This window comes from Argopecten irradians, chromosome 2 (assembly GCF_041381155.1).
Source record: "Argopecten irradians isolate NY chromosome 2, Ai_NY, whole genome shotgun sequence".
Taxonomy (NCBI): Eukaryota; Metazoa; Mollusca; class Bivalvia; order Pectinida; family Pectinidae; genus Argopecten; species Argopecten irradians.
Genome location: NC_091135.1, coordinates 26331388 through 26355490, shown reverse-complemented (window position 1 = coordinate 26355490; position 24103 = coordinate 26331388). Strand labels below are relative to the sequence as shown.

The 24103-nt window shown below is 39.7% G+C and overlaps 1 protein-coding gene across 1 annotated transcript in view; it reads right to left on the bottom strand.

Moving 5' to 3' along the window:
- The window catches only part of LOC138314960 (integrin beta-6-like), a 39916-nt gene that overhangs the window by 9187 nt on the left and 6626 nt on the right, over positions 1–24103 (bottom strand). Inside the window, exons 4-13 of the mRNA XM_069255619.1 lie at positions 23499–23589; positions 22605–22736; positions 12499–12595; positions 11388–11484; positions 10837–10923; positions 10091–10174; positions 9550–9630; positions 5570–5761; positions 4534–4613; positions 3509–3563 (exon numbers count right to left, since the gene is read on the bottom strand). Of these exons, the coding sequence (XP_069111720.1) occupies positions 3509–3563; positions 4534–4613; positions 5570–5761; positions 9550–9630; positions 10091–10174; positions 10837–10923; positions 11388–11484; positions 12499–12595; positions 22605–22736; positions 23499–23589 (996 nt within the window). The remainder of the gene's footprint in view (positions 1–3508; positions 3564–4533; positions 4614–5569; positions 5762–9549; positions 9631–10090; positions 10175–10836; positions 10924–11387; positions 11485–12498; positions 12596–22604; positions 22737–23498; positions 23590–24103) is intronic.

The window sequence follows — 24103 nt, the reverse complement described above, 5'->3', positions numbered from 1 at the left end:
TCAACCAGAGATATAACAACACTTTGACAAGATCATATCAGCCGCATTTCATGTTTCAAGTTTCAGTTAAATTGCACTGGTAGAACTTGAGAAGAAGTTCAAAATGTGTTTTCAAGATGGCATCTGTGGCAGCCATCTTGGATCATCTGTGGCAGCCATCTTGGATTTTGGATTGACATAAAATATAACAACACTTGGTCGGGACCATGTCAGGATCATTTCATGCAGGTTTCAGCTTAATCACACTGGTAGAACTTCAGAAGAAGTCCAAAATTCAAGATTTTGGAATATTTGACTCTCGTGACTTTGAAAGTACGTCAAGGTCATTCATTTCCACAACTTTGATAGCCCTTTATCTCAGCATGCTACTGACTAAATATGAATACCCTGGACCTTTCGGCTAATTAAAAGGTGTAGTTAAAAGATTTTAGCTTAATTGACCTGTGACCTTGAAAGAAGGTCAAAGTCATTCATTTTTATAACTATGGTAACCCTGCATCCCAGCTTGCCACAAGCAAAATATGAGTACCCTGGATTTTGGGTTAGTTAACAAAAATCGTTCAAAGATTTTAGCCTATTTGACCTCCGGTGACCTTGACAGTACGTCAAGGTCATTAATTTTCACAACTTTTGTAGCCCTTCATCCCATCATGCTACAGGCCAAATATGAGTACCCTGGACCTTTTGGTTAGTTAGAAGAAGTCGTTCAAAGATTTTAGCCTATTTGACCCCTGTGACCTTGAAAGTAGATCAAGGTCATTTATTTTCACAACTTTGGTAGCCCTTCATCCCAGCATGCTACAGGCCAAATATGAGTACCCTGAACCTTTCGGTTAGTTAGAAGAAGTCATTCAAAGATTTTAGTCTATTTGACTCCTATGACCTTGAAAGTAGGCCAAGGTCTTTCATTTTCACAATTATGGTAGCCATTCATCCCAGCATGCTACAGGCCAAATATGAGTACCCTGGACCTTTCAGTTAGTTAGAAGAAGTCGTTCAAAGATTTTAGCCTATTTGACCTCTGGTGACCTTGACAGTACGTCAAGGTCATTAATTTTCACAACTTTTGTAGCCCTTCAATCCCAGCATGCTACAGGTTTAATATGAGTACCCTGGACCTTTTGGGTTAGTTAGAAGAAGTTGTTCAAAGATTTTAGCCTATTTGACCCCTGTGACCTTAAAAGTAGGTCAAGGTCATTTATTTTCACAACTTAGGTAGTCCTTCATCCCAGCATGCTACAGGCCAAATATGAGTACCATGGATATTTCGGTTAGTTAGAAGAAGTCGTTCAAAGATTTTAGCCTATTTGACCCCCGGTGACCTTGACAATAAGTCAAGGTCATTAAGTTTCACAACTTTTGTAGCCCTTCATCCCAGCATGCTACAGGCCAAATATGAGTACCCTGGACCTTTTGGTTAGTTAGAAGAAGTCGTTCAAAGATTTTAGCCTATTTGACCCCTGTGACCTTAAAAGTAGGTCAAGGTCATTCATTTCCACAACTTTGATAGCCCTTTATCTCAGCAGGCTACTGACTAAATATGAATACCCTGGACCTTTCGGCTAATTAAAAGGTGTAGTTAAAAGATTTTAGCTTAATTGACCCGTGACGTTGAAAGAAGGTCAAAGTCATTCATTTTTATAACTATGGTAACCCTGCATCCCAGCTGCCACCAGCAAAATATGAGTACCATGGATTTTGGGTTAGTTAACAAAAATCGTTCAAAGAATTTAGCCTATTTGACCCCTGTAACCTTGAAAGAACGTCAAGGTCATTAATTTTCACAACTTTGGTAGCCCTTCATCCCATCATGCTACAGGCCAAATATGAGTACCCTGAACCTTTCGGTTAGTTAGAAGAAGTCATTCAAATATTTTAGTCTATTTGACTCCTATGACCTTGAAAGTAGGCCAAGGTCATTCATTTTCACAACTATGGTAGCCATTCATCCCAGCATGCTACAGGCCAAATATGAGTACCCTGGACCTTTCGGTTAGTTAGAAGAAGTCGTTCAAAGATTTTAGCCTATTTGACCTCCGGTGACCTTGACAGTACGTCAAGGTCATTAATTTTCACAACTTTTGTAGCCCTTCATCCCATCATGCTACAGGCCAAATATGAGTACCCTGGACCTTTTGGTTAGTTAGAAGAAGTCGTTCAAAGATTTTAGCCTATTTGACCCCTGTGACCTTAAAAGTAGGTCAAGGTCATTTATTTTCACAACTTAGGTAGTCCTTCATCCCAGCATGCTACAGGCCAAATATGAGTACCCTGGATATTTCGGTTAGTTAGAAGAAGTCGTTCAAAGATTTTAGCCTATTTGACCCCCGGTGACCTTGACAATAAGTCAAGGTCATTAAGTTTCACAACTTTTGTAGCCCTTCATCCCAGCATGCTACAGGCCAAATATGAGTACCCTGGACCTTTTGGTTAGTTAGAAGAAGTCGTTCAAAGATTTTAGCCTATTTGACCCCTGTGACCTTGAAAGTAGATCAAGGTCATTTATTTTCACAACTTTGGTAGCCCTTCATCCCAGCATGCTACAGGCCAAATATGAGTACCCTGGACCTTTCGGTTAGTTAGAAGAAGTCGTTCAAAGATTTTAGCCTATTTGACCCCAGGTGACCTTGACAGTACGTCAAGGTCATTAATTTTCACAACTTTTATAGCCCTTCATCCCAGCATGCTACAGGCCAAATATGAGTACCCTGGACCTTTTGGTTAGTTAGAAGAAGTCGTTCAAAGATTTTAGCCTATTTGACCCCTGTGACCTTAAAAGTAGGTCAAGGTCATTTATTTTCACAACTTAGGTAGTCCTTCATCCCAGCATGCTACAGGCCAAATATGAGTACCCTGGATATTTCGGTTAGTTAGAAGAAGTCGTTCAAAGATTTTAGCCTATTTGACCCCGGTGACCATGACAATAAGTCATGTTAAAAGATAAAAGTTTCACAACTTTTGTACCCCTTCATCCCAGCATGCTACAGGCCAAATATGAGTACCCTGGACCTTTTGGTTAGTTAGAAGAAGTCGTTCAAAGATTTTAGCCTATTTGACCCCAGGTGACCTTGACAGTATGTCAAGGTCATTGATTTTCACAACTTTTATAGCCCTTCATCCCAGCATGCTTCAGGCCAAATATGAGTACCCTGGACCTTTTGGTTAGTTAGAAGAAGTCGTTCAAAGATTTTAGCCTATTTGACCCCTGTGACCTTGAAAGTAGGTCAAGGTCATTTATTTTCACAACTTTGATAGCCCTTCATCCAAGTATGCTACAGGCCAAATATGAGTACTTTGGGCCTTACGGTTATTGAGAAGAAGTTGTTTGAATGAAAAGTTTACGCACGGCGCACGGCGCACGACGCACGACGACGGACAGTGCATGATGACTATAGGTCATCCTGACCCTTTGGGTCAGATGACCTTTGGGTCCAATGAAATTAAAAAAATATTGACATTAAAGCTTAAGTAGCAGGAGAGATGAAAATGTGTCAATTTGTCTACTTACAGGCTTACCAACGCCAACTTTTTCACATTTGCTTTGCTGTTGAAGAATGTCACTTCTGCGATGTGATAAAACAGTTAATAAACAGTTATTAGATCATGCCAAATAATGCTACAAAAGATAGCAATTTGCAATACAACATTTGTCATGACAAGCCGTTTTAATGAAACCAAGGTAGTTCTATTTTAGATAAGAGGCCCAGAAGGCCTGTATTGTCCACCTGGTTTAATTCATTATGCTGGCATAACACTGTCCCAAAGGAGAAGGTACGTTAAGACTTGAATATGGCCGCAAAATTAATTCTCCAGTAAAGAACAACATATTTTGCCATATAAAAGTTGAATACATTTGCTAACACATTACATCCCGAAAATATCCCGCATGTGCCAATTATGTTCACTATGACGTTATTAACATGCAGTTTCCTGCCATTTTTCACAAAAATCCTTGAAAAATCATACTTTTTGAGTGGTTTTTCCTAAAAAAGAATGTGGCCGCCTTCGTGGAGCAGAAAGAGATTTTCACATGTTGTGTATCGTGTATTTACGCATATCCATGCAAAATATAAAGTTGCTCCAAGTTGGCGGCCAAATCCATTTCAAGCCTTTTCTAACCTAAAAATGATGAATTTCTAGCAAAATTTCGAGAGAAGAGGAAAATCATCAATTTGATGACGTCATAGGTGGAGCACATCGTGTACATGGTTATAAAAAGTTATGTTTTGATGAATGAGAGTATTTATTGATTTGAAATTGATGTGGATTAGAGTTAATATTTTTCGGCCTGAAAAATTAAGGCCAATTACTGGTCCTATCATATCTACTCCTTTACACAGGATGGACACATGAAAAAAGAATAAGTTAATATGTTACTGAAACAAATGTCAACAGTTAATGTAGACTGGACAATAATTATACAATTTATAAGAAGAAATTATTAAAAACATGTTTCTGCAAGAATAATAATGATCCACAAGTATTTCTCAGTCAAATTTCTTAACACATGTATTAACAATTCTTTCCACTTACCCTGACCCACAGTTGGATCGAAGTTCCCAATAGATATCTTCTCGTTCCTCAATCAAGATGTCCACACTCTCTCGGATGGTCTGGAAAAAATGTACCGATATCTTTATCATAGTGATTAAGCATTAAGACTATCTCCCGTATTCCGTCTTTGCATATTACAGAGTAAGCTCCCTTGCAAATAGGTATCGATTGTTACGTCATTATTTTGTGAGCGCAATTCACGTCGTGTACATCGAAAGATATGATGTTACGCTCGCAAACACATGACGCCACAATCAATACCTACCCGCAAGTGCAGATAACTCTGTTATATGCAAATTTGGAATAGATAATTCAGTAGTAGTATCTTTCTTGTAAATGAAGCAGTTACAGAAATGAACAGAAAAGAGAAAAGAATAATTTATTTTTATTTGTTTTCAGACTAAATCAAGCTCTCTGATTGGTAGATCCTTTTTCTTCATAGACTATGAAGAAAAAATCCGAAAATGGCGCGAAAATCCGACGTAATCATGACGTCACAATAGCGACGTTGACGTTGTGTATTGATTTAGGAAAAATAATTCATTGGAAAATCAATGGAATCGTACGTTTAAACATACTTTATGTTATCAAATAGTCTGAAAAATTAATTTTAGCATTGATGTAACTATTTTTTAACTTCATAGGGTTATGAAATAAATTGTTTGCAAACTTTTGAGAGAATCTGCTACGTGGATTCACACAAGTTGCAAACAAAATTTCTTTCATACTTCTATGAATTTGAAAAATAGTAACATCAATGCTTAAATGATAAGCCCTCCCATCCCTATAAGCACCCCTCTACTTTTTTGAGGCCTCAATTCCACTAACCTTGACTTATAAATAGACACTGAAACTATGAACACTGTGAAGGTTCCTCTATATGATTTGTTTTGTAAATTGTTAATTTTTTATGAATTGTTGGTCCAAAAAGCGCCCTTTTATTTTTCATTTCTTTTAACAGCCCTGGGTGCTTATTTGATCTAATACGGTATTTACTACATGGAAATAAGATTACCCTGTAGGTGTTCTGTATGATCCTAGTGATGTTTGAAGAGTCGTTCAGATCAAGTTTCTCTGCAGTGGACTGTTGGCCGATCACATCTACAACCTTCTTATAGCCTTCATACGCAGTTTTTCCAACAGTAAACAATAGGATGATCTTGTTTTCTTTAACCTTCTCTTTTATTTGTCCAACTGATGGATAATCCTGAAGTAAACAAGATAAAATTGACTCAATAACCCAGGAAAAGCATCATCATCATCATATTTAAGGATTAACTTGAATAGATTTTTTTATGTTATGGAGATATAACACAAAAATCTGAGTGTACTCTAAATAAACCGCGAAGCGGTTTATGATGAGAGTACACTCAGATTTTTGTGTTATATCTCCATAACATAAAAAATCTATTCAAATTAATCCTTATAATTCAATTTACTAAAGATAATCTCTTCAAAATTTAAAATTCATTTTGGGACTCTTTTGTCTATGAAATCATTACGCCGTCATCTCAGCCAATCAGAAGCAACGTTACAAACGGCGACGCCATTTATTTCCTTTATGGGCTGATAAAGTAAATTTTTAAGCCAATGAAAATGCTCGTAACAAGCATCATCATCATCATATATAATCATAATCAGGATCTACATCAATAACAACTTATTCATCATCATTGTACTGGATCTGTATGACATTAGCAGTATAAATATACTGACCTGATAGAGGGCTTTGGTGTACATATTAGTTACAGTATCTGTATGACATTAGCAGTATAAATATACTGACCTGATAAAGGACTTTGGTGTACATGTTAGTTACAGTATGACATTAGCAGTATAAATATATACTGACCTGATAGAGGGCTTTGGTGTACATATAAGTTACAGTATCTGTATGACATTAGCAGTATAAATATACTGACCTGATAGAGGGCTTTGGTGTACATATAAGTTACAGTATCTGTATGACATTAGCAGTATAAATATACTGACCTGATAGAGGGCTTTGGTGTACATATTAGTTACAGTATCTGTATGACATTAGCAGTATAAATATACTGACCTGATAGAGGGCTTTGGTGTACATATTAGTTACAGGTTCTGTATGACATTAGCAGTATAAATATACTGACCTGATAGAGGGCTTTGGTGTACATATTAGTTACAGGTTCTGTATGACATTAGCAGTATAAATATACTGACCTGATAGAGGGCTTTGGTGTACATATTAGTTACAGTATCTGTATGACATTAGCAGTATAAATATACTGACCTGATAGAGGGCTTTGGTGTACATATTAGTTACAGGTATCTGTATGACATTAGCAGTATAAATATACTGACCTGATAGAGGGCTTTGGTGTACATATTAGTTACAGTATCTGTATGACATTAGCAGTATAAATATACTGACCTGATAGAGGGCTTTGGAGTACATATTAGTAACAGTATCTGTATGACATTAGCAGTATAAATATTACTGACCTGATAGAGGACTTTGGTGTACATATTAGTTATAGTTCTGTATGACATTAGCAGTATAAATATATACTGACCTGATGGAGGGCTTTGGTGTACATATTAGTTACAGGTTCTGTATGACATTAGCAGTATAAATATACTGACCTGATGGAGGGCTTTGGTGTACATATTAGTTATAGGTTCTGTATGACAATAGCAGTATAAAATATACCGCCTGATGGAGGGCTTTGGAGTACAGTAGTTACAGGTTCTGTATGACATTAGCAGTATAAATATACTGACCTGATGGAGGGCTTTGGTGTACATATAAGTTACAGTATCTGTATGACATTAGCAGTATAAATATACTGACCTGATAGTGGGCTTTGGAGTACATATTAGTTACAGTATCTGTATGACATTAGCAGTATAAATATACTGACCTGATAGAGGGCTTTGGAGTACATATTAGTTACAGTATCTGTATGACATTAGCAGTATAAATATACTGACCTGATAGAGGGCTTTGGTGTACATATTAGTTACAGTATGACATTAGCAGTATAAATATGCTGACTTGATGAAGGACTTTGGTGTACATGTTAGTTTCAGTATCTGTATGACATTAGCAGTATAAATATACTTAACTGATAGAGGGCTTTGGTGTACATATTAGTTACAGTATCTGTATGACATTAGCAGTATAAATATACTTAACTGATAGAGGACTTTGGTGTACATGTTAGTTACAGAATCTGTATGACATCAGCAGTATAAATATACTGACCTGATAGAGGGCTTTGGAGTACATATTAGTTACAGTATCTGTATGACATTAGCAGTATAAATATACTGACCTGATAGAGGGCTTTGGTGTACATGTTAGTTACAGAATCTGTATGACATCAGCAGTATAAATATACTGACCTGATAGAGGGCTTTGGAGTACATATTAGTTACAGTATCTGTATGACATTAGCAGTATAAATATACTGACCTGATAGAGGGCTTTGGAGTACATATTAGTTACAGTATCTGTATGACATTAGCAGTATAAATATACCGGCCTGATAGAGGGCTTTGGTGTACATAGAGGTTACACAACGAGTGGCTGTTGGATATGGAATTTATTCCACACGAGTTAATTATTTTTTTAAAAGTTACAAAAGACACGAGCTTTAGTGAGTGAATTTTGTAACTTTTAAAAAATAACTTACGAATGTTGAATAAATTCCATATCCAACAACCATGAGTCGTATCTGTGACCTGTTTCTACAACAATTATATCCGCCTTTAGCCAATAGAAATACGACGAGGATAAGTAGGCTATCCAACAGCAGTTATGGCGTCAAGAGGCAATCACAGCATATGCATGACGTCACTCGATTATTGATGACGTTCACATATGATGACACGACACTCAGAAAGATGTAGTTCGGTCAAAGTTCAACGTGTCAGCCAATCAGAATGCGTACAGAGTTTATACCACATGTGGTATAAACAAATTGTTAATCAACAGCTGCACCGTTTATTTGATACCCTGAGAGTTGAATAACACTGACTTTTGTGGTAGAAATATCAGTTACAGAATCTGTATGACATTAGCAGTATAGATATACCGGCCTGATAGAGGGCTTTGGTGTACATGTTAGTTACAGGTTCTGTATGACATTAGCAGTATAGATATACCGGCCTGATAGAGGGCTTTGGTGTACATGTTAGTTACAGGTTCTGTATGACATTAGCAGTATAAATATACCGGCCTGATAGAGGGCTTTGGTGTACATATTAGTTACAGTATCTGTATGACATTAGCAGTATAAAAATATACTGACCTGATAGAGGGCTTTGGTGTACATATAAGTTAAAGGTTCTGTATGACATTAGCAGTATAAATATACTGACCTGATAGAGGACTTTGGTGTACATATAAGTTACAGTATCTGTATGACATTAGCAGTATAGATATACCGGCCTGATAGAGGGCTTTGGTGTACATGTTAGTTACAGGTTCTGTATGACATTAGCAGTATAAATATACTGACCTGATAGAGGGCTTTGGTGTACATATAAGTTAAAGGTTCTGTATGACATTAGCAGTAAAAATATACTGACCTGATAGAGGGCTTTGGTGTACATATTAGTTACAGGTTCTGTATGACATTAGCAGTATAAATATACTGACCTGATAGAGGGCTTTGGTGTACATATTAGTTAAAGGTTCTGTATGACATTAGCAGTATAAATATACTGACCTGATAGAGGGCTTTGGTGTACATATTAGTTACAGTATCTGTATGACATTAGCAGTATAAATATACTGACCTGATAGAGGGCTTTGGTGTACATATTAGTTACAGTATCTGTATGACATTAGCAGTATAAATATACTGACCTGATAGAGGGCTTTGGTGTACATATTAGTTACAGTATCTGTATGACATTAGCAGTATAAATATACTGACCTGATAGAGGGCTTTGGTGTACATATTAGTTAAAGGTTCTGTATGACATTAGCAGTATAAATATACTGACCTGATAGAGGGCTTTGGTGTACATATTAGTTACAGGATCTGTATGACATCTTCCATCATTTGGTATCACAATTCCTGCCAGCTGTGAAAAAAGAAGTACCTTCTGAATAATGTGATTTAAACAAAAAAATATCTTTTTAGCTTTTACTTCACCAGAAGTCTGACAGATAATTGGATAACCCGATTCCAATATACCTGCCCCCCCCCCACGCCTCCCTTTGGGGGTATAATTAACTGATAATTTGTCAGATGTCAATCAAAGATCCTGAGGTACCGCATGATACTTTTCATTTTGCATTGTGTATACTACGATGTTTGTTCCGATATTTGATAATAATAGGTACACGTGTGCGTGTGAGCTTGAAGCATGGATACGTATATATTGCCTGGCTAATGGTCAGTTGTAATAAGCACATCTGAGTAGGTCTACTTAGTAAATCATATAATTATGATACTTAAGTGAACCCCTAATACACATTGTGTATGATAATCAAGATCTGCTGAGTTCATATTCATCACTCATCCTCCATATAATACATTACCCTTCCATCTCCAGCAAAGTGATAATCACTGTCGGTCGCATAGATCAGCAGTCGTCGCGATCGATTTCTCCAGCCAATGAGATCCTAGTAATTAGAGTGGTGCATTCATTATTACCATCATGCATTAGTAAATGACTAAACAAAATAGCCAATAACAATAAGATTTAACCAAAACACTGAACTAATACACTCGTAATAATGAACTATTCCAGAAATAGATTCCAGAAATTCCAAATGTGATTGCAGGAGTGATTGGGCTAACCTAAACTACTGTCACAAATTGCCACTGAGTGCTGACAGATTATGTCACAAGCCTTTCAAAATGATTGAACCATAAAGTCGTTATTTTTCAATGTTTCTAATGAGGTACAATTATTTTCTTTATTTCTGAAGTGTGCTGCACTCAGTAATGCTACATTTCTGTATTCTAGCAACTGTATATTGTATATTTTTTCTGGATTTTTCACAGGCTTCAATAATGAAGAGATTGCCCTAATAGAAAAGTTTCTGTTCCTTGTCTTAGATAAAATAGAAATTTCATATGCTTCCATGCTAACAGGTAAATAATCACCTTCTTGTACAGTATACCATATTAAGTGCTGCCGCCATCCTTATAACTGCCTCTCCCTCTTTTTACTTGCCTTGAATTAGCAGACTGGAAATCTTTTTATTAAATTTCTTTAAAAAAAATTGAATTTTAAGCACCTTTGGTTTTTATTAGGTTGAATACGGTACTAGTCACTTACTGGGCAGACCATGACTTGCATCAAGCCATCAAAACCTCCTTCTGGGGCATCGTCGTTAGCACTGTCATTTGTGGCAGAAACTTGTCTCTGAAACAGATCAACATCCACATTTATTGTTAAAAAAAAACCAATTTTCTATCATACATGTATTTACCCTACAATCCTTGACTTAAAGCCTCCCATTTTTGAATTTGTAAAGTTCATAATGATAAAATTATAAAAGTAGTATTCATCTTAATGTTTCCAGCTTCATGCCCTGTATAGAATTAATTTTTTTTAAAGTAATAAAGATTAATGGGACTAATTCACGTACCATGTGATACTTGATAACGTTTGCCCAGGACTATTTTTGTATTGGTGATGGAATGCTTGTTCAGTAGTTGTAATGTACATGTACATTTTTGTACACAAAATAGTTACTTTGATACTGTTATGTGGCGGCCGATATCTGCCATCGTAGGAAATACTAGTCAAGCACAAACGTTATCAGGTATTGCGTGGTACGTGAATAAGTCCCATTGATGATATTTAAATAAATACCTAAATCTTACCTCAAATTCAGAAATGTCCTTTGCAAGTTTCATGGAATGTTGAAAGGAATAAGGTGGTGCACAGGTTGATCTGCTGCTTTTACAGGGATTCTCCATGCTGAAAAATACAAAAGTAGATATACATGTAGTATACCATATCCGTATTAACATGCAGGACAAAGGCAGTGTTTATGAGGGAACCAAAACGTACCAATAAGGCCATTCCAATTTGATTTCTTGTTCTTCAGATTTTGAATTTCAAAATAGGAGCGAACGAGCGAATTTTTTTTCATTTTAAAAATATTTAAAAAAAAAAGAGAAGAAAAAAAAAATGGAGGAAAAAAAAAATGGAGCGAGCAAATGTTTCACAGGATTTTGATTAGTTTTTTTACGTGATTTTATAAAATAGCATTTGATAAGCAAGTCTTTATGTTGAAATAAGAATTTTTTGTTTTCTTAAAGTTTTCAACATTTATAACTGTATCAAAACGTAAAAATTTAGTCTAATGTGAAGGTATTTGTGCAGCTATTAAAATATTCTATTACCCATAATGCTTTCAATGCATGGAATATTTTCATTAAAGGATAAATTATGACAATTTTATATGGAATGATTGCATAAGGGGTCATGTTGGGATGACCTTTATACCACCTATACTTAAGATTAAATGCATTTTCAGACCTTGCTACATCAATTGTAAATGCTATTTCGTTTTATTGCATTTTTTATCAGTTTAATGTCCTTTTAACAGCCAGGGTCATGTAAGGACGTGTCAGGTTTGTTGGTGGAGAATAGCCGGAATATCCGGAGAAAAAACACCGACCAGCGGTCGATACCTGGCAACTGCCCCATATGGGTTTCATACACGGAAAAAATTCAGACACATTTTTTCAAACAGTTTTGTCCCAGGTCATTGGATTCTGGCAGCAGCAATTTGATTTGCCAGAATGTGACCCCTAATGGGATGTTGTCAGATCCTCTTATCAAATGTAGTGATAAAGGATCTGTATTTTAATCAGATTGCGAATGAAACTGACTATTTTTGTTTAGATGTTTCTTATTAAGCTGCTCATACATAATAATTAATAATAATCTCATGAGAATATCGAGAATGATAAAGATTAAACTTACTGTTTTGGGGAGGATTGTGTATAGGGTAGTACTGTTTTGTCCATTGCAGTTCCATAACCAAATCTGTAGTCTTCTGTAATGTTTCCTACTGCTCTACCTAGAACCAATACAAGAACACATCTTCCTCAGTAATTAACACAGACAAAAGTTGTTTCAAAAATAGAGAATCAAATAGTCAAAATGTGAACAAAGGACAAGTGTGTCTGGTTAGAATACAGTTACACTCAAACCTGTCTATAAAGACAACCTAAGGGGCAAAGAAAAATGGTCATTATATAGCCAAATGGTTTCTATACACAGGGAAAATTGTATGGAAATGGACAATTTAGACTCAAATAAAATGGTCATATTATACAGATGGTCTTTATATAGAGGTGGTCACTAAGATGACGGGACAATTTGATTAGTAGTGACTGGATGGTGGGACAACTGGACCAGTGGTGACTGGATAGTGCGACAACTGGATTAGTGGTGACTGGAAAGTGGGACAACTGGACAAGTGGTGACTGGATGGTGGGACAATTGGATTAGTGGTGACTGGATGGTGGGACAACTGGATAGTGGTGACTGGATGGTGAAACAACTGGATAGGTAGTGACTGGATGGTTGGACAATTGGATTAGTAGTGACTGGATGGTGGGACAACTGGACTAGTGGTAACTGGATGGTGGGACAACTGGACTAGTAATGACTGGATGGTGAGAAAACTGGACTAGTGGTGACTGGATGGTGGGACAACTGAACTAGTGGTGACTGGATGGTGGGACAACTGGATAAGTGGTGACTGGATTGTGGGACAACTGGACTAGTGGTGACTGGATGGTGGGACAACTGGATTAGTGGTGACTGGAAAGTGGGACAACTGGACAAGTGGTGACTGGATGGTGGGACAATTGGATTAGCAGTGACTGGATGGTGGAACAATTGGATTAGCAGTGACTGGATGGTGGGACAACTAGACTAGTGGTGACTGCATGGTGAGAAAACTGGACTAGTGGTGACTGAATGTTGGGACAACTGGATTAGTATTGACTGGATGATGGGACAACTGGACTAGTGGTGACTGGATGGCGGGGACAACTGGATTAGTGGTGACTGGACGGTGGGACAACTGAACTAGTGGTGACTGGATGGTGGGACAATTGGATTAGTAGTGACTGGATGGTGGGACAATCGTACTAGTGGTGACTGGATGGCGGGGACAACTGGATTATTGGGGACTGGGTGGTGGGATAATTGGATAAGTAGTGACTGGATGGTGGGACAACTGGACTAGTGGTGACTGGATGGTGGGACAACTGGATAAGTAGTGACTGGATGGTGGGACAATTGGATAAGTAGTGACTGGATGGTGTGAAAACTGGACTAGTGGTGACTGGATGGTGGGACAACTGGACTAGTGGTGACTGGATGGTGGGACAACTGGACTAGTGGTGACTGGATGGTGGGACAACTGGACTAGTGGTGACTGGATCATGGGACAACTGGATTAGTGGTGACTTGATGGTGCGACAACTGGATTAGTGGTGACTGGATGGTGGGACAATCGTACTAGTGGTGACTGGATGGCAGGGACAACTGGATTATTGGTGACTGGATGGTGGGATAATTGGATAAGTAGTGACTGGATGGTGGGACAACTGGACTAGTGGTGACTGGATGGTGAGCAAACTGGACTTGTGGTGACTGAATTGTGGGACAACTGGATTAATGGTGACTTGATGGTGGGACAACTGGACTAGTGGTGACTGGATGGTGGGACAACTGGATTAGTAGTGACTGGATGGTGGGACAATTGGATTAGTAGTGACTGGATGGTGTGAAAACTGGACTAGTAGTGACTTGATGGTGTGAAAACAGGACTAGTGGTCAATGGTTGGTGGGACAAATGGACTAGTGGTGACTGGATGGTTGGACAACTGGACTAATGGTGACTGGATGGTTGGACAATTGGATTAATAGTGACTAGATGGTGGGACAATTGGATTAGTAGTGACTGGATAGTGGTACAACCAGATTAGTGGTGACTGGATGGTGAGAAAACTGGATTAGTGGTGACTGAATGGTGGGACAACTGGATTAGTATTGACTGGATGGTGGGACAACTGGACTAGTATTGACTGGATGGTGGAACAACTGGACTAGTGGTGACTGGATGGTGAGAAAACTGGACAAGTGGTGACTGGATGGTGGGACAACTGGATTAGTATTGACTGAATGGTGGGACAACTTGACTAGTATTGACTGGATGGTGGGACAACTGGACTAGTGGTGACTGGATGGCGGGGACAACTAGACTAGTGGTGACTGGATGGTTGAACAACTAGACTAGTGGTGACTGGATGGTGGGACAACTGGACTTGCGGTGACTGGATGGTGGAACAACTGGACTAGTGGTGACTGGATGGTGGGACAACTGGACTAGTGGTGACTGGATGGTGGGACAATTGGATAAGTAGTGACTGGATGGTGGAACAACTGGACTAGTGGTGACTGGATGGTGGGACAACTGGATTAGTAGTGACTGGATGGTTGGACAATTGGATTAGCAGTGACTGGATGTTGGGACAACTAGACTAGTGGTAACTGGATGGTGGGACAACTGGACTAGTAATGACTGGATGGTGAGAAAACTGGACTAGTGGTGACTTGATGGTGGGACAACTGAACTAGTGGTGACTGGATGGTGGGACAACTGGACTAGTGGTGACTGGATGGTGGGACAACTGGATTAGTAGTGACTGGATGGTGGGACAACTGGACTAGTGGTGACTGGATGGTGAGAAAACTGGACTAGTGGTGACTGAATGGTGGGACAAGTGGATAAGTGGTGACTGGATGGTGGGACAATTGGATAAGTAGTGACTGGATGGTGGGACAACTGGACTAGTGGTGACTGGATGGTGGGACAACTGAACTAGTGGTGACTGGATGGTGGGACAATTTGATTAGTAGTAACTGGATGGTGGGACAACTGGACTAGTGGTGACTGGATGGTGGGACAACTGGATTAGTGGTGACTGGAAAGTAGGACAACTGGACAAGTGGTGACTGGATGGTGGGACAATTGGATTAGTAGTGACTGGATGGTGGGACAATTGGATTAGCAGTGACTGGATGGTGGGACAACTAGACTAGTGGTGACTGGATGGTGAGAAAACTGGACTAGTGGTGACTGAATGTTGGGACAACTGGATTAGTATTGACTGGATGATGGGACAACTGGACTAGTGGTGACTGGATGGTGGGACAACTGGATTAGTGGTGACTGGACGGTGGGACAACTGAACTAGTGGTGACTGGATGGTGGGACAATTGGATTAGTAGTGACTGGATGGTGGGACAATCGTACTAGTGGTGACTGGATGGCGGGGACAACTGGATTATTGGGGACTGGGTGGTGGGATAATTGGATAAGTAGTGACTGGATGGTGGGACAACTGGACTAGTGGTGACTGGATGGTGGGACAACTGGATAAGTAGTGACTGGATGGTGGGACAATTGGATAAGTAGTGACTGGATGGTGTGAAAACTGGACTAGTGGTGACTGGATGGTGTGAAAACTGGATTATTGGTGACTGGATGGTGGGGACAACTGGACTAGTGGTGACTGGATGGTGGGACAACTGGACTAGTGGTGACTGGATCATGGGACAACTGGATTAGTGGTGACTTGATGGTGCGACAACTGGATTAGTGGTGACTGGATGGTGGGACAATCGTACTAGTGGTGACTGGATGGCAGGGACAACTGGATTATTGGTGACTGGATGGTGGGATAATTGGATAAGTAGTGACTGGATGGTGGGACAACTGGACTAGTGGTGACTGGATGGTGAGCAAACTGGACTTGTGGTGACTGAATTGTGGGACAACTGGATTAATGGTGACTTGATGGTGGGACAACTGGACTAGTGGTGACTGGATGGTGGGACAACTGGATTAGTAGTGACTGGATGGTGGGACAATTGGATTAGTAGTGACTGGAATGGTGTGAAAACTGGACTAGTAGTGACTTGATGGTGTGAAAACAGGACTAGTGGTCAATGGTTGGTGGGACAAATGGACTAGTGGTGACTGGATGGTTGGACAACTGGACTAATGGTGACTGGATGGTTGGACAATTGGATTAATAGTGACTAGATGGTGGGACAATTGGATTAGTAGTGACTGGATAGTGGTACAACCAGATTAGTGGTGACTGGATGGTGAGAAAACTGGATTAGTGGTGACTGAATGGTGGGACAACTGGATTAGTATTGACTGGATGGTGGGACAACTGGACTAGTATTGACTGGATGGTGGAACAACTGGACTAGTGGTGACTGGATGGTGAGAAAACTGGACAAGTGGTGACTGGATGGTGGGACAACTGGATTAGTATTGACTGAATGGTGGGACAACTTGACTAGTATTGACTGGATGGTGGGACAACTGGACTAGTGGTGACTGGATGGCGGGGACAACTAGACTAGTGGTGACTGGATGGTTGAACAACTGGACTAGTGGTGACTGGATGGTGGGACAACTGGACTTGTGTTGACTGGATGGTGGGACAACTGGATTAGTGGTGACTGGATGGTGGGACAACTGGACAAGTGGTGACTGGATGGTGGGACAATTGGATTAGTGGTGACTGGATGGTGGGACAACTGGACTAGTGGTGACTGGATGGTGAAACAACTGGATAGGTAGTGACTGGATGGTTGGACAATTGGATTAGTAGTGACTGGATGGTGGGACAACTGGACTAGTGGTAACTGGATGGTGGGGCAACTGGATTAGTAATGACTGGATGGTGAGAAAACTGGACTAGTGGTGACTTGATGGTGGGACAACTGAACAAGTGGTGACTGGATGGTGGGACAACTGGACTAGTGGTGACTGGATGGTGGGACAATTTGATTAGTAGTAACTGGATGGTGGGACAACTGGACTAGTGGTGACTGGATGGTGAGACAACTGGACTAGTGGTGACTGGATGGTGGGACAACTGGATTAGTGGTGACTGGATGGTGGGACAATTGGATTAGTAGTGACTGGATGGTGGGACAACTGGATTAGTGGTGACTGGATGGTGGGACAACTGGATTAGTAGTGACTGGATGGTGGGACAATTGGATTAGTAGTGACTGGATGGTGGGACAACTAGACTAGTGGTAACTGGATGGTGGGACAACTGGACTAGTAATGACTGGATGGTGAGAAAACTGGACTAGTGGTGACTTGATGGTGGGACAAACTGAACTAGTGGTGACTGGATGGTGGGACAACTGGACTAGTGGTGACTGGATGGTGGGACAACTGGATTAGTAGTGACTGGATGGTGGGACAATTTGATTAGTAGTGACTGGATGGTGGGACAACTGGACTAGTGGTAACTGGATGGTGAGAAAACTGGACTAGTGGTGACTGAATGGTGGGACAACTGGATAAGTGGTGACTGGATTGTGGGACAACCTGGACTAGTGGTGACTGGATGGTGGGACAACTGGATTAGTGGTGACTGGAAAGTAGGACAACTGGACAAGTGGTGACTGGATGGTGGGACAATTGGATTAGTAGTGACTGGATGGTGGGACAATTGGATTAGCAGTGACTGGATGGTGGGACAATTAGACTAGTGGTGACTGGATGGTGAGAAAACTGGACTAGTGGTTACTGAATGTTGGGACAACTGGATTAGTGGTGACTGGATGGTAGGACAACTGGAATAGTGGTGACTGGTTGGCGGGGACAACTGGATTAGTGGTGACTGGACGGTGGGACAACTGAACTAGTGGTGACTGGATGGTGGGACAATTGGATTAGTAGTGACTGGATGGTGGGACAATCGTACTAGTGGTGACTGGATGGCGGGGACAACTGGATTATTGGGGACTGGGTGGTGGGATAATTGGATAAGTAGTGACTGGATGGTGGGACAACTGGACTAGTGGTGACTGGATGGTGGGACAACTGGATAAGTAGTGACTGGATGGTGGGACAATTGGATTAGTAGTGACTGGATGGTGTGAAAACTGGACTAGTGGTGACTGGATGGTGTGAAAACTGGATTATTGGTGACTGGATGGTGGGACAACTGGACTAGTGGTGACTGGATGGTGGGACAACTGGACTAGTGGTGACTGGATCATGGGACAACTGGATTAGTGGTGACTTGATGGTGGGACAACTGGATTAGTGGTGACTGGATGGTGGGACAATCGTACTAGTGGTGACTGGATGGCAGGGACAACTGGATTATTGGTGACTGAATGGTGGGATAATTGGATAAGTAGTGACTGGATGGTGGGACAACTGGACTAGTGGTGACTGGATGGTGAGAAAACTGGACTTGTGGTGACTGAATTGTGGGACAACTGGATTAATGGTGACTTGATGGTGGGACAACTGGACTAGTGGTGACTGGATGGTGGGACAACTGGATTAGTAGTGACTTGATGGTAGGACAATTGGATTAGTAGTGACTGGATGGTGTGAAAACTGGACCAGTAGTTACTTGATGGTGTGAAAACAGGACTAGTGGTCAATGGTTGGTGGGACAACTGGACTAGTGGTGACTGGATGGTTGGACAACTGGACTAATGGTGACTGGATGGTTGGACAATTGGATTAATAGTGACTAGATGGTGGGACAATTGGATTAGTAGTGACTGGATAGTGGTACAACCAGATTAGTGGTGACTGGATGGTGAGAAAACTGGATTAGTGGTGACTGAATGGTGGGACAACTGGATTAGTATTGACTGGATGGTGGGACAACTGGACTAGTATTGACTGGATGGTGGAACAACTGGACTAGTGGTGACTGGATGGTGAGAAAACTGGACAAGTGGTGACTGGATGGTGGGACAACTGGATTAGTATTGACTGAATGGTGGGACAACTGGACTAGTATTGACTGGATGGTGGGACAACTGGACTAGTGGTGACTGGATGGCGGGGACAACTAGACTAGTGGTGACTGGATGGTTGAACAACTAGACTAGTGGTGACTGGATGGTGGGACAACTGGACTTGCGGTGACTGGATGGTGGAACAACTGGACTAGTGGTGACTGGATGGTGGGACAACTGGACTAGTGGTGACTGGATGGATGGTGGGACAACTGGATTAGTAGTGACTGGATGGTGGGACAATTGGATTAGTAGTGACTGGATGGTGTGAAAACTGGACTAGTGGTCAATGGTTGGTGTGAAAACAGGACTAGTGGTCAATGGTTGGTGGGACAACTGGACTAGTGATGACTGGATGGTTTGGACAACTGGACTAATGGTGACTGGATGGTTGGACAATTGGATTAATAGTGACTAGATGGTGGGACAATTGGATTAGTAGTGACTGGATAGTGGTACAACCAGATTAGTGGTGACTGGATGGTGAGAAAAACTGGATTAGTGGTGACTGAATGGTGGGACAACTGGATTAGTATTGACTGGATGGTGGGACAACTGGACTAGTATTGACTGGATGGTGGAACAACTGGACTAGTGGTGACTGGATGGTGAGAAAACTGGACAAGTGGTGACTGGATGGTGGGACAACTGGATTAGTATTGACTGAATGGTGGGACAACTGGACTAGTATTGACTGGATGGTGGGACAACTGGACTAGTGGTGACTGGATGGTGGGGACAACTAGACTAGTGGTGACTGGATGGTTGAACAACTGGACTAGTGGTGACTGGATGGTGGGACAACTGGACTTGTGTTGACTGGATGGTGGGACAACTGGATTAGTGGTGACTGGATGGTGGGACAACTGGACTAGTGGTGACTGGATGGTGGGACAACTGGATTAGTGATGACTGGATGGTGGGACAACTGGACTATTGGTGACTGGATGGTGGGACAACTGGACTAGTGGTGACTGGATGGTGGGACAACTGGACTAGTGGTGACTGGATGGTGGGACAACTGGACTAGTGGTGACTGGATGGTGGGACAACTGGACTAGTGGTGACTGGATGGTGGGACAACTGAATTAGAGGTGACTGGATGGTGGAACAACTGGACTAGTGGTAAGTGAATGGTTAAACTGGTTACTAGTGGTGACTGGACAGTGCTCAAATCTGAGTTTGTTTGGCTCAACATACTATTTGTAATGACATGACTAGTACTAAATAGTTGTATGTACATTTACTCAACTACTTGTCACATCACTTACATTATTCTTTGTACAGATTAAGCCATGTTGAATATTGTATTACATTTATGTTATTATATTTATGTAATCTTCAAATTAGAGGAAATAAAGAGAATAATAATCACTCCTCTGTGGTCACTTCAAATCAAAATTAAATTAAAATCTTAAATGTTACACAGAATATGACATCATTCAAGAACAGGAATCTGTTACTCAATCTGCTTTATTTATTTTTAAGCTAATTTATACGGTGGCTGATTTATGCCATTTTGTCTTTTTCGTCTTTTCGCCCCGAAAAGACGAAAATTAAATATCTTAATTCTCGTCTTTTCGTCTTTTCGCCCCGAAAAGACGAAAATTAACAAATTTAAATTTGGTCTTTTCGCGGCGAAAAGACGAAAAGACGAAAAGTCAAACATGAAAAGACGAAAGTGAAGCACGCTAATTAGCGCCTTTAATTTTCGTCTTTTCGCCTTCAAAAATCGGGGCGAAAAGACGAAAATTAACAAACCTAAAATTTCGTGTTTTTGTCTTTTCGGGGCGAAAAGACGAAAATTAACAAACCTTAATTTTCGTCTTTTCGTCTTTTCGACTTTTCGCCCCGAAAAAATACAAATTACAGACATACTTTGTCATCTATCATATACGACGGAGATTATAATGTAATTTCTAATGTACAATTATGATGAAGACCATGTCATGTATGTAGTCAAAATGTCTTTTCAAATAATACACAGTACATTGTACCTATACTGATTGACTGTTATAATTAACTGTATTTGAGCAATTTCTTGGTACAAGTCCTTCCTTTAAACTCAAAGTCTTCACGAGTTGTCTTTCATAAATTATTTTGTTAACAAGTTTATCCGTGGTTCAAACGCTTTCAAATAATACCCGCCGACAACTTTTTTTTTTCCAAGTTGTGTAGGGGAGGCAACTCCTGTAAGTGCTATGTTTAGCATCTTAAGTTCATTATGGTCCTTACATATACACGGCAATGTCTTGATAAGCGTAATTGCTAAAGAGGGCGATTAGAACACAAAAAATAAGATATTAATGAATTTTAAAAAAATGTATCAATCACGCTAAAGGATTTGCGGAATGATGAATCTGTTAGTGGCACGTGGCATATGCCACGTGTGAGAAATCTACGTAACTGCTGTAAACAAACATGTTGACTTCTGTTTTAAAACTTCTAATCTTAGTTATTGATGAAGATACTTGTAATACTATCAATTTAATAAATTGATTGTTATCATAATCTACTTTGATGCTTTCATATTGAACAATTAAGTCAATATTACGATAAAAAGATTTCAAAATGACTTCCACACCAGACCGGAAGGCGAAAAGACGAAAAGACGAAAATTAAGGTTAGTTAATTTTCGTCTTTTAAGGTTGGTTAATTTTCGTCTTTTCGGGGCGAAAAGACGAAAAGACGAAATTTAAGGTTTGTTAATTTTCGTCTTTTCGGGGCGAAAAGACGAAAATTAAGGTTTGTTAAATTTCGTCTTTTCGGGGCGAAAACACGAAATTTAAGGTTTGTTAATTTTCGTCTTTTCGGGGCGAAAACACGAAAATTAAGGTTTGTTAAATTTCGTCTTTTCGGGGCGAAAAGACGAAAAGACGAAAAGACGAGAATTTTGAAGGCGAAAAGACGAGAATCAAAGTCGCTAATTAGCGTGTATCACTTTCGTCTTTTCGTGTTTGATTTTTCGTCTTTTCGCGGCGAAAAGACGAAATTTAAAGTTGTTAAATTTCGTCTTTTCGGGGCGAAAAGACGAAAAGACGAAAATTAAGGTTTCTTAATTCTCGTCTTTTCGGGGCGAAAAGACGAAAAGACGAAAAGACGAAATGGCACAAATCAGCCACCGTAAATTTAAGATAAATAAGGTATAATGAAATTCCAGGGTTTGAACCAACAAACTCTTACTGGTAATTCAAGTTATAATTTACCTATATCACCAGCTAGCCGTGCTAGTGTGTCTCGGAATTGGATCATGGTATTGGATGGATCTGCCAAGAAGTAGAGATCTACAGGATAATTCCGTGCCACACGGTAAGTGATATCCCAGGTAAACATTTCATCTGAAATCAAATATGTTTAAAAACAATAACAGGACAATTAAAGTCACAGTTTTTGTACCTAGCAGCAAAAAGTTAAGTTAAATTTGACCCTGATATCGGTACTATTTGTAAATGTAGCTAAAATTAAGCGATATCAAAAATATTTATAATGATTTCCTATTAACTTTAGTACAATAATTGTTGAAAACCGATGCTTGTAAACATGTCTTCATTTTTAAAACTGGTCATCATAGAAGTTACGATCATTACCAAACAGAATTCGGAAAGTTTATGACCCTTCTCGGGAGAGTGCAGAATATTACATAGTTACAGTAATCAAATGGTGTTTTCGGCAACAATGTTACAATGTCGGCTAACTTCAGTTTGTTTTGTAATAACGTCATTTATAGGGGACATTGAAGAATCCTACATAGTTTATTTACTCAACTCCCCTTTATATGTCAGGATTCTGTACAACAAATTTTATCGAAATCTGTCAAGTAGTTTAGGAGGAGTTCTCCTGACAAAGTTATGTCTACAGACAAACAGACAGAGACAGGAAGATGGACAACCCGATTCCAGTATACCCCCACTTTACTTCATTGCGGGGGTATAATAAAACTGTAATGTGTGTTCTATATAAATACTGACATATATATTACTCAAATTGAGGTATATGCATATGCGACCATTAAGTAAAGGTTAATGTTGCCATACCATGAGGAGTAAGGTAAATATATTACCATACCATTAGCATTAAGGTAAATATCTATATTGCCATACCATTAGGATTAAGGTAAACTCTGACATGCTGTGGCTGTAACTGAATGGCATCAGACGTGTCATCACCAGTACGGTCCTGTACAACTTCATTCTGAAATAAGATATGATTATCATGTCACAGAAATGTCTTTGCCTCTTACAACCATGCAGATAAATATTCAGATAGAACAGATGGAATCTCTACTCCTAATAAGTGACTGCATAAATTTATAAAGGACTTTGTATGCTGTGTTCTTTTTGACCCCCAAATCTGTTATTTTCAAACTTAATATTTAGTGATAAATTGTTAAATTTCAAATACTGCATGAGTATACATTCTAAATACATTAGATAATGTACTAGTTAGTTGTGTATCATAGCAGATGCAGCAGCTATGGTTACCATATCATAGATATGCATATATTATGAATTTCTGGAATATTAAAGAAACGTACCTCTTGAAGCATTTTTATGCTAACTGACCTTTAAAGATTTAAAATGTCACCATTTTAACACTATTTAATGCTATAATCTCTAAGTATAAACACACCATTCATTCTCATAGCCAACAATAGAACTACTTGTATGGTAATGGAATCAATTATGGTATCCGTTCATTTAAAGTA